The sequence below is a fragment of the Staurois parvus genome, unplaced genomic scaffold (assembly GCF_062004578.1).
Source record: "Staurois parvus isolate SC_StPar_1 unplaced genomic scaffold, SC_StPar_1.0 ptg001302l, whole genome shotgun sequence".
NCBI lineage: Eukaryota > Metazoa > Chordata > Amphibia > Anura > Ranidae > Staurois > Staurois parvus.
The window spans coordinates 9966148-9978180 of record NW_028319098.1 but is presented as its reverse complement, the minus strand read 5'-3'; the positions used below and the strand labels follow the sequence as shown (position 1 = coordinate 9978180).

Genomic DNA, 12033 nt, shown 5'->3' with positions numbered 1-12033 from the left:
TTTAATAACAATTTTGTTGAACAAAAAAAAAAAAAAATCTTCATTTTCTATAGAATTGTGGGAAAAAATTACAACTTCAAGAAACTCACTATGCCTTTGACTAAATACCTTGGACTGTCTACTTTCCAAAAAGGGGTCATTTGAGGGGTATTTGTACTGTCCTGGCTTGTTCGTGTCTCATAAAATGAGATAGGACATACAGTATAGGACATTGGTACATCAGGTGTGATCAATTTTCAATTATTGGTACCATAGCTTGTAGAGACTATTACTTTCACAAAGACCAAATAATATACACAGATTTAAGTTATTTTTACCAAAGAAATGTAGCAGTATACATTTTGGCCAAAATGTATAAAGAAAAATTACTTATTTGCAAAATTTTACAACAGAAACAAAGAAAACTGTTTTTTTTTCTTTTTTCCAAATTTTTTGGTTGTATTTTCATTTATAGCGCAAAAAATAAAAGACCCAGTGTGGATTAAATACTACCAAAAGAAAGCTCTATTTGTGTGAAAAAAAGGACAAAAAGTTTATATGGGTATAGTTTTGCACGACTGAGTAATTGTCAAAGTTTGACAGTGCTGAAAGCTGAAAATTGGTCTGGGCAGGAAGGGAGTATAAGTGCCCGGTAGGCAAGTGGTTAACCATATGACTTCAGTGCTTTCAGGACTAGTGATGAGCTTGGGCTATGTCCAAACTCAAGCTCATCCATACTACCCATATAAATAAACATACTGTACATACTTTAGCATTTACTGTTCCATTTACATGAGTTTTCATTTAGCGGTATCTACAGGTAGATTCAGTAACTTTACCTTGGAATGCGCTGGTCCTCTTTCATCCAGAAGTTTGTATTGTGGCTGAATCCTATTAAAGCGGGCTAACTCATTCACCAAACACATTGGCGTTTTCTCTTTGGGGTTTGTCATGTTTTCATGGAGAGGCACTGGATATACAGAAACAGATCATTCTAGATTAGAATGTTTGGAGCAAATCTGAGCAGGCTTCTTTAAAATAGTTATATAAAGGTTTTTTGGTAACAAAAACTGATGGCAATACTTCACAAAATAGGTTTTAAGGTTAAACTCTGTATTCATCAAAGCCCAATTCAGGGAAAATATAAAGTTAACCTTTGCAGTGGGGTTGTGACCGCATCACTAGGGTTAATTGCAAATTTTGGTCTAGGGGAACAGTAAAAGAAATATACTTACCCGGTCCTCCTGCAGCTTCTGCACCCCTGTGCTCTAGAGTCCTGACTTCATCAAGACCAGAGAAGGGTCTATAATCCCTACTCTGAACATGGACACCAAGGGACACTCCACTGCCAAATTGTGGGGGGGGGGGGGCACTGTCGGGGAAGCAAAGGAGCAGATAACCAACACTGTTTCGTGGACACTGCTTTGCTGCAAGGGATCATTTTTTTTTGTCAAGAGATGGGCTTTAATACATCATTACATGTATCTTTTTTTAATATAACTAGTGCAAGTACCTGAATTTGACTTGATATCAATGCAGTCCCCTACACAGCTACATTCAGACTGGGAGGAGAGGGGGGCTGCAATTGGAGCCAATAAAGTGCCCTGAAGGCAAATGCCCTGACAAGGTACATGTTGATAGGAAAAAAATTAAATGAGCAGAGGAATGACCTCTCATCAGTATCCTAATGCTCACTCACTGTTGAATCAACAGGTTGAGATGATGGGACACCACTTTAGCCCTTGCACAGTATATAATTATCATAAAGAATGTGGTGTCATCCACCTGCCCATGCTGTGTTATAGAGCTGTGTAAATCTCAAGAATGGATAGACAGAAATAAAAATCCATTGGAAAGTAAAACTGCACCATAATATGTATTTCATCTGTGCATTTAGCAGACTGCCTGGAGTTCAGGTTTTCTGGGATTTTCCATGCACCCTCCACCTTCACACATGCTCCAAAAGATCACCCCGTGCAATGGTTTCTCTGGCATCTGTCCATAGTGATGCCTGTAGAAATCTGTAATAGGTCTGGCCTTCCCACTCTTAAAATGGCTATACACGACTTGAATTTTGATTGATTCCTGCAGATTCTGATAAAATTTGAGCTGGGTGACCTTGTCAAATAGCTTAAAGTTTGACTTCATAATCGAAAGAAGTGGGTGGAATATTGTCTGCCAAACATTGATTGCATCCAGTAATATGCAGTCAATGTTCAGGTATTCAAACAGCTGTGGATGCTGCAGCTAAATACAACAGCCAACAGTGAAAATACCTCCTTACACATTGTTTACATAGGATGGAGCAATTGAGTGATTTTTCTGATTCAGCCAGCGAGACCAATGAGAAAAATCTAAACATGTATGGCTAGCTGTAGGCTTAGTGCTGCTTTACACATCTCTGGTGAAACAAAAAAGTTTATCTTTTAAAGTAAGCCAGTTACTTTGACCATTTAGGACAATGAAGCAGGCTGTCTTTATAGCCAACCTCATCAGCCACTAATACTTCCTTCCCTGTGCTCCCTCAATCCCCAAAGCCCTTAGCAATACCAGGTATGGGGGAGCATGTCCATTCCATCTTCCACTATGCCTAAGCCACCCATAAAACAAGTCCGAGAACTAACCTGTGGAAATGGGGAGAAGGTGCAAAGCCTTGTGTAAGCTCTGACAGTTTACTTGGGGCTGTGGAGAGTGAATGGGAAGGCATGGGGATTTCATGTTACAGAAGAAATGGACCATAGAGAACCTATTACTTTGGTCTCAATGGGCAAATTGATAGGTTCACATTTGAGCACCACCACTTTTTGCACACAGTAGAGCAGATATTATAACGTATCTGACTGTACCTTCCAAGAATTTGGATTTCCCATCTTCAGCAGCCACACCTGGTGAGCTCACAGAGGAAGAAGAATCTACCAAACTCTCAGGGGGGCTGCCTGTGGCCATTTCTGCAGTGGACCCATTTAGGGAGCTTTGCACACTCATCTGACTGGCACTGGTGGCAGGAGTGGGTAGCACAGAAGAAAAAGAAGAGTCACACATGGATGCAGATGATGGTGCCTTGATGTGTGCCATTCTCTAGCTCTGCAATGCAAGAAAAAAAACTGGATTAAGTACAATAATTCATCTCTCTATACAGTTTTCAAAATCAGATATAGATTTATTGACAAGATGTGTCATTTTTAACAACCAACACAGTCAGCCACTCGTACAATTTGCAGCACAATAAAACAACATCATCTTTGAGAATAACATTACATAAAGAAGAAGAAAAGCAAACACTTAAAGTGATATTAAAAGGCTTGGGGTTTTTTTTCTTTTGCAAAAAAAAAAAAAAAAACCATGGTCCACCTCTTCTCGGGTCCCAAGCCAGCACTCCTGGCCCCTCTCCCCCACTGAGTGCCCCCAAAGTAAGCAGTTTGTTTTGGGGGCACTTGTGTGTGCTCGTTCCCCACTCACTGGCTGTGATTGACAGCAGTGGGAGCCAATGAGAGAGACAGACCCAGGCGGGCTCCCATGCACAGCGTACTCGAATGATGGCCATAGAATGTTGAAAAAAAAAAATGGATGGATCGAAAATTGACCGGTCTCTGCTAAACCTTGCATGGGAAGCTTTAACATTGTTCAAAAACCCTTGCAGTCAGTTATGACTTCACGCCCTGAAAAATATCTTAAAAAAAAGTAAGAAATTTAAAAAAAAAAAAAAAAAAAAAAAGTATATGCATGCTCTGTGAATGGGAATACATAAAGATAGTCGAGTTTTCTTAAATTTGACTGCAAAACTGGAAAAAAAAACACCACTTTAACCTAACAAGTACAAGAAAACAGTTGCTCCATACATACCACAAAAGATTTTGCATAACATTCCAAACCTGACCACGGATTGATCAGAATTCGGCTTGTTAAGCAGGGACGGGCCAAAAGTACAATCCGTGTGGGACTGCCCCTGCTCAACAGAAGTCAATCTACTGATCAACGTCAGTCGAAGGGGCCTTGCTAGAAAACGTTTGTCGAAAACACGGACTATGTGTTATGTGTCCAACAAAACTGTATAAAACAGACATAATTAAAGTAGACATAGCATACAATATATTTGTTATATGCAATTATTCCAAGTAACATGCAAATTTACAGTTATTCATTACCTCTCAAAGAGGTCACAGTAGTTTCCCTGAAAATGCCTTTATCTGCTTTTCTCTCCAGTAGAATGGGGTCACCTATGTTCAGGTATTATCCATAGTCAGTATCTACTTCTTGGGCTTTGATGCTAGCTTAGAGAAGGCCCTATAATTTAACTCCTCGTGCCTGTGCAGTTTTTGGCTGTGTTCATAAATGTATGACACAGATCAGCCCCCAGTTGCTGCCGCTCACCCTACTACAAAGTTACAATGTTGCAGTCTGTTCACTGGGGAGAGGAGAATGAAGAAATGCTTCCTCCTGCCTGCAGCACACAGATGACATCATCTCAGCCTAGGCAAGGTCACTGGTCTTAAGGTTGACTGCTTTTTATTGGTAATGGTAGATTTTTTTTAAAAAAAGATATGTATTGTTATGGGGCATGTCAAGAGGTTATTCATATTCTGAGAAGTCCAATTTCAAGGCAGGGTATATTTTAAGGCCTAAGGCCCCATTTGCACACACTTCTAGAAACTGCAAAGTCCTCTAGCGTAAAATCCCCAGTGCTTTTCCACACCTAGGGAGCGGCAGGTGGCACGTACAGCCACTCAATTATATTGATGGCTGTCTGCACCACCTGTGGCTCCCTGGGTGCAGGAAAGTGCCAGGAATTCTTATGCAAGAGGACTTTGCAGCTTCTAGACATCTGTGTATGTGAGGCCTAACAAACTATATTTAAAATAAATTGTTTGTGTGTGTATATACAATATCTCAGTCATGTAAAAATTAAGTACATCCAACGGAAATTGTTGACTTTTTCGACAGATTTAAACAGGCAATCTTGAACATTAGATCTTGATTCAAATAATACCTATACTGAAATAAAGTAAGAAAATGCATAAAACTGACTTGGTATATTCACTCTCATTATGTAAATTAATGAAAATTCAGATGTGTCATATGGAAAAATTAATTATACCCCTACATTTAGAGTGCCACTACTTGAAATCAGAATCCAGTGATAAAGATTAGGTGGTATGTAAGCTTGGTAAGCACAGGAAAAAAAAAGGTTTCTTCTTTAAGAAGAATCCTTTGCTGTCAGAAAAAAAAAAACAATAAAGCACGATTACAGTTTGCCATTGAACAGACAGGTAAACACCAAGCCTTCTGGAACAATGTGCTGAAGACTGGTAATAAAAGAGATAGTCGTTTGGTCATAGTAACAGTAGACATGTTTGACGCAAACCAAAGTCAGCAATTTGAGAGAAGAACCTCATAACAACTGTGAAGCACGTTGGTGGAAATGTTGTGGTTTGGGGCAGCTTTCATGCTTCTGGGCTCACAGTTATCAAGCCAACTATACATTCTGCATCATATCAAATTATGTTTGATAAAAAGCCATTTCAAATGCAAATGAGTCTTATCATGAGATATATACAGTACAACCCCAATTCCCAAAAAGTTGGGACATTGTGTATAATCTACATAAAAACAGAAGGCAAAGAATTTGCTAATCTAACAAACCCATATTTTATTCACAACAGAAAACATATCAAAATGTTTAAATTGAGAAAATGTACCAATGATGAGATGAGCCCCAGAAGACGTCTGGTATGATGAAACGCATTGGTCGGAGCCTCCCTTGTGACATTATTGCGTAATATTTGCCGTTTATAATGTTCCCTGCTGTTTGACTGTTTTAATGAACACTGGAAAGTTTATGTTGTTTGTAAGTGCGTTTCCCTTCTTTTAATAAATGGTTTGCAAACTATCTGCACTGAGAGGCATTTCTTTTAATTTTTACATGAATGTAGGTTAACCCTGTGAGATCAGGATGGCTTGAGGAGCAATTGAGGATACATGCGGTCTGGCTTGTGACACAGGAGTCTAGATTGGATGTTTTTCAACAAAGCGTATGTTGACCCCCTTTAATTAGGGGTCAAAAGATATGGTAAGCCTCCAACTTGTCGTCACAGTGGTGGTTACATAAGATAGAACAAAGATTTGGAATGATTCACCATAAAAGGGGACCGTTTCATATACCCTCAAAGGGTCTGTCGCACATATAATAAATTATTTTGCACTTTACTTTTTGGTCATTGGCTTATCTTTGAACATTTTATTCACGGTTTACAATTGTACATTTATGAATTATTTATTATGTGATTTATATCACTTTGATTGTTATATTAGTGTAACACCAGGTATTTATTCGTTTAAAAGAGGATAATCTCAGTGTGTTTGCTACTTTGTTCACTTTCCAATTTAATCACTTGCGTGGTTTTGATCTTGTTAATTTTGAAAATGATGGCAGCAACTGTATATGCTGTCACAACCTTTGATACTGTACCTCGTGGCACGACAAATAAATTGGCAACTTAAGTCACATTGGCACCAGCTAAACGGGCACCAACAATTTGCCCTCTTTGCACTCCGTAAGCTCTGACATGACTCCATATTACTAGCAGTGCACCCAGTGAATGACAAACATGAGGCTTCCCACCTGTTAGCTAGGTGTCTCATCACACAGCGACACCAAAAGAATATTATATCACTGCCACTTTCGTCACATTCACACCGGTAAATCATGTAGTGTTTCCATTTTTTTCCCAACCCCTGTATATTCAGGTTTTACTACAGCATATGCAGCACATCCAGACACCATCTTTTCCAGGGAAGGTCTTGCATATTTCAGCAGGACAACTGCATCTATGACAACAGCATGGCTTCATATATAGAGTCCAGGCGTCACTAAAAATTTTGAATTTCTGTAGTTTTACTGGAAGACACAACATCTGCACATTCTGTTTAAACATTTGGAATCTCCTGAATACATTGCCTTAGGAAATGTACAATAAAGCATTGGAATAAATGAGACTTCCCTGTAGTTTAAGTTTTTGAAATAAATGTGGCCAATGGTTTATAGCTCTCCTTTTATTAACATGAATTTTTGCACTTCCCAAAACACAAACTAGGGTGTATGCAAAACACTGTAGCACTAAATTTACCTTAAATAAAAAACACTGAAATTTCTCCCCTTTAGAATTTAAAGTGAAAATCGCACTGCATCTCAGCATTACAAAACAAAATTTCTATTAAATTTACCATGCAAGGCAAATTCCCTTATCCATCCATGTCTCCATGCTTTATTTTTCTGAGAAATCACTTTGAAAAAAAAAAAAACACCTAGCATTTCTGGCAGTGGCCATCTTGATTAATGTAGTATTTACTTCCTGGAATCAGTTTGTCCTTAGCTCAGGCATGCAGGCAGGAGGGTGTGTTTAGCTGAGAAAACCCCTCCTCCCCTCCTGAAGACTCCTGGAATGTTTGACATCATTTGCCTAGGCCTAGAAACCAGTAACTGAAGAAATGTAAAAAAAAAAAGTTTAAAACAAGTATATATAATATACCTTCCTATCTACAGTGGGTATAGAAAAGAATCACATTTTGTTGCTTCATGGCCTGAAATGAAGACAAAAACAGTTTTTGTTTTATCCAGCTGTATGTGCAACTGCTAACATCCAAGTGAAAGCTACAACACCAACATGTCAGAATTTTTTTTTTCAATTCAAAAACAGAATCACTGAGTTGGAAAAAAAGATCACCCCACTCCTAAATTTGACTGGTAAACTCAATCAGGTGTAGATAATTGCCTTCTGAATGGCACACAAAGCCACTTGACTTTCAACTGTGATCAGCTGTGGTCATTGGTCAGAATTAAAAGAGCTGGAACATTTCAGTCCCTGAAGCAAACAATCGAAGCAAACAATCAACTATGGATGGCAAGGCACTGTCAAAAGATCTCCAGTATAAAGTTGTGAACAAGCACAAGTCAGAAGATTGATCCAAAAAAAAATCAAAGGCTTTATCAATGCCTAGAAGAATAGTGAAGTCTGTTATTAAGAAGTGAAAGATATTTGGTACAACACAGACCCTCCCTGGATCAGGACGTCACTCCAAACTGGATGAAAGAGCCAGGAGGACACTGGTCAGAAAGGCTACCAACAGGTCTACAGCAACTATGAAAAAGTTGCAGGAATTTATGACAGAGTGGTCATTGTGTGCATGCGACAACAATATCACAAATTATCCACAAATGTGTCTTCTATGGGAGGGTTCCAAGAGAAAAAAAAAAAAAAAAACACTCCTCAGGAAAGTCACGACTGAGCTTTACCAAAACGCATCTTGAAGATTCTGAGGCCACATGGAATAAGAGGTTCTGGTCAGATGAGACTAAAATTGAACACTAAACGATATGTTTGGCAGAAATCCAATACAGCTCAACATCCAAATAACCCCATTCCTACAGTAAAGAATGGAGGGACTGGAGCACTTGTCGGGATAGATGGAAAAATGGATGGGGCAAAATACTGTCACATTGTTGAAGAAAATCTGCTGCCCTCTGCCAGAAAGTGGACAACAGGAAGAAGGTTTACCTTCCAACATGACAATGACCCAACGAACACAGCAAAAATGACCACACAGTGGTTGAAGGAGAAAAAGATGAATGTCCTTGCATGGCCGACTCAGAGCCCAGACTCAAACCCCATTAAATATCTGTGGAATGACTTTAAGACTTCAATCCACAAATGGTCACCATCAAATTTAAAGAAGAACTTTAGGATGGTGATTACATTAGCACAGTAGTCCAGTATAGTCAGTTAGGCAAAACCGCTGACATTGTATTGCTCAAAACTGTATTTTGTAAAAATCTCACTGTTTTAAAAGTTGTGATGGCATCATTCTGCTCTGAAAGTTTCTCAGTCCGGGAGGAGGTGTCTCGGAAGCAGTGATGTCACTTCCTATTAGTGCTCGTTGTCACTCACTCAGACTACATATCCCAGCCTGCCCTGGGATATAGAGTCTGTATGGGCGGGATTGTGGGCATGTGTGCAACATACCCAAAGTGCTTCGGACTCTTCCCACAGAAGTTTCTGTGCCCTGCTTTGCTCTCATTTCATATCGTTTCCCCACAGTGAGGTGTCTGGTCATAGGAGGTGAGGCAGACCAGGAGTGCAATGGCTAGAGCATCCAATGACACAGTACAGTGGGTGGATCAGACCAGGAGTCTCCTGGGTCCAACCACTGCAGTAAGCAGCAGTGTGATTACGTGTCCCCCACCTCTACTAAAGAGAACAGAGGGGATTGTCCAAGACCTATGGCTGAGGGCATAGAGGGCACATCAGCCATCAGTCTTGTGAACAGGATATGAGGGGGTCAGACAGCTCTTGACTTAAGAAGGCTGGATAACTGACAGGCAAGAGAACTGTGCACTGTAAAACGAAGGTATGGAAGCACCTGTACAAATATGTAATAACATTTCTGCCCGGAGCTCTGCTTTAACTGTACTCAAACAGTTCTGCAAAGAAAAGTGGGCAAACATTGCAAAGTCTACATGTGCAAAGTTAGTAGAGACATATCCAAACAGACTAAATGTAATTAAAGCAAACAGCTGTAAATAAAGCAAAACGTGCTTCAACAAAATACAGGCACAAGGGGGTGATCATTTTTCCAACTCAGCGATTCTGTTTTTGAACTTTTTTAAAATTTCTTCTAACACGTTGGTGTTATATCTTTCACTTATAAGTTGCCCTGAGTAAGTACAGCTGGATAAAACAAAAACTGTCTGTCTTCTTTTCAGGCTGCAAAGAAACAAAATTATTATTTTAAAGGGGGGGGGGGGGAGCTTGTTTTCTATACCCACCGTATTTACAAATGCTAACAGAATAGGATTAAAAATAGTCAATGTTTATTGAGAGAGTGAAGTTCCATTTTAAGCCTTTGTTCCCTGCTCCCCATTAAGGATTGGCACCTTGGGGGAGTGGGTACTTGAATTTGACATGTACTCGCTCCCACTAAAGCTGCGCTTGCCTGGGCGATCAGAAGCAGAAGTCGTCCTCCCCCCCTCCCTCCCCGTAGTCTTCTGGGACAAGTGACAGGTCCCAGAAGACTACGTGGGCATTCACAAAGTGCAGTGCTTCTTGCGCATACACAGCGGGCACCCGGCTGTGAAGCCACAAGCCACTGACTATGTCGGCACCAGGGAGAGAAGATGGCCGGTGAAACCAGCCGTGGTGAGGACACCACTTAACCGAGGGACAGGTAAGTGGCTGTATTTTAAAAGTCAGCAGCTACAGTTTTTGTAGCTGTTTTTTTTTTTTTTTTTTTTTTTGCAGGTGGAACTGCAGATAAATTTTGAATGGAAATCAACTAAAAATACCAATACAAATATCTGCAGAGTTAAAAACTCTCCAAATAACCCCTTAAAAAAATAAAACATTATAAGCGAATATAGTATATATATAACATTCATGCACATACCAATCCTGGTTTTGTGTGTTCCACTCAACTCCAGCTGATGCATTTTCGGCCAGCATTTCAGCCAGGAATGCTTATTTGTGCTTGAAGGTAGTGTCGAGAGAGCCACAAACAGATTTTGATGTTGCTGTGACCACTTGGTAAATGTGAGTTGAATGGTTTTATTGTTATTTTTATGTTTTTAATAAACAAATGACACTATATAGTTCTCTGCATTTGCATCGATTACTAGTAAATGATGCACAGAATTATCAAGTAGTCAAGAGGGTTAATGAAGCTTTTTTTTGTAAATACTTCTTCTTGCCGTGGGAAGGTAGTAAATGAGGACGGAAAAGTGGTGGACCCTATAATTAAGGGAAAGCTGTTGCCAAGGAAGATAGACTTTAAGCTCTATTACCGATCTGTAATAGGGAAGTAATGGCAATGGTGGTACCTGTCTAATTTGAATATCACAATGTACATAGCAAGTTGAGGGAAGCACTACACAACAAATGAGGCCTGAAATGATATCACAGACTTCCAGCTGAATACTAAAAGCCTAAACATACTCCCACATCCCATTATAAGCCTATTTTATCTACCCTGTAAAGGAAAAAAGTCTATACTTACCTATGCTGAGGCCGCTCCAGTTCGGTCACATGATCAGGTCTCAGGGCTGGCTTCAGTGTAGAAGAGGGACAGCAGACAAAGGATGCCCCATAGCAAGCCTATTATGGGTGAAGTCATTGCACAGGCTCTGAATCCATTGTTGGAGATCTCTCCTCTTTATTGAAGCCAGCCACTGGAGAGATCAAGTGACTGGACCAGATTGCCCTCAGCATAGGTAAGTATACTGTAGACTTCTTTCCTTTATAGGGTAGTTAGAATAGGCTTAGAAGGGAGGTGAGAGTAGTTTTAGGCTTAGTTTTTGAATATACTTCCACTTTAATTGTTATCGAGATTGTATAGCTTGATTTGCATTATACACCTCATTTTTGATCACATTGAGGTTTTGGACACTCTAAAGTGGTTGTAAAAAAGTAGGTTTATTTTACCTTCCCTCGCACCACTCCTGAATACATACCTTAGCTCCATCTCAATATAGCAATGTGTACGAGAGTTGAAGTTCTCTCAGCTCTCTTGCTCCTCATTGGCTTAGATACAGCAGCAAGAGCCACTGGTTCCCACTGATATCAAAGCCAGTGAGGGAGTGGGGCTGAGCCCCGCTCTGTGTGTCTTATGGCCACACAGAGCACGGCTTGGGAGCAAGCACACGAGTGCCCCCAGAGCAAGTGGTTTACTGTGAGGGCACTTGGCGGGGGGGGGGGGGGGGGGATATAGCCAGAAATGTCGGCAGGGGACCAGAGAAGAGGAATATCGGGGCTGCTCTGTGTAATACCAATGCACAAAGCAGGTATTTATTTTAAAAATAAACGTAAAGCGTTAATACTACTTTAATGTATTTATATGCATATAATGCATTCACTTGAAATATTTTTGAAAAAGGATACTATTAGTAAAGCTTTTTAGTACTGTTCCAGTATAAACTGTAGGATCTTCATTCCCCTACTGTTTGCATTTCTTCCATTCAATAATGTATTTAGGCATAATCTAATATATTGTTTCTCAATCTTTTATCAG

General features: G+C 39.9%; 1 protein-coding gene across 7 annotated transcripts in view; it reads right to left on the bottom strand.

Moving 5' to 3' along the window:
• Positions 1 to 12033, bottom strand: part of STAU2 (staufen double-stranded RNA binding protein 2) — a 353166-nt gene that overhangs the window by 315373 nt on the left and 25760 nt on the right. For all 7 annotated transcript variants that reach the window (XM_089661030.1, XM_089661034.1, XM_089661035.1 and 4 more), the window contains exons 2-3: positions 2826 to 3063; positions 819 to 949 (exon numbers count right to left, since the gene is read on the bottom strand). In XM_089661030.1, coding sequence (XP_089517156.1) covers positions 819 to 949; positions 2826 to 3054 — 360 coding nt within the window. In that variant the 5' untranslated portion in view covers positions 3055 to 3063. The remainder of the gene's footprint in view (positions 1 to 818; positions 950 to 2825; positions 3064 to 12033) is intronic.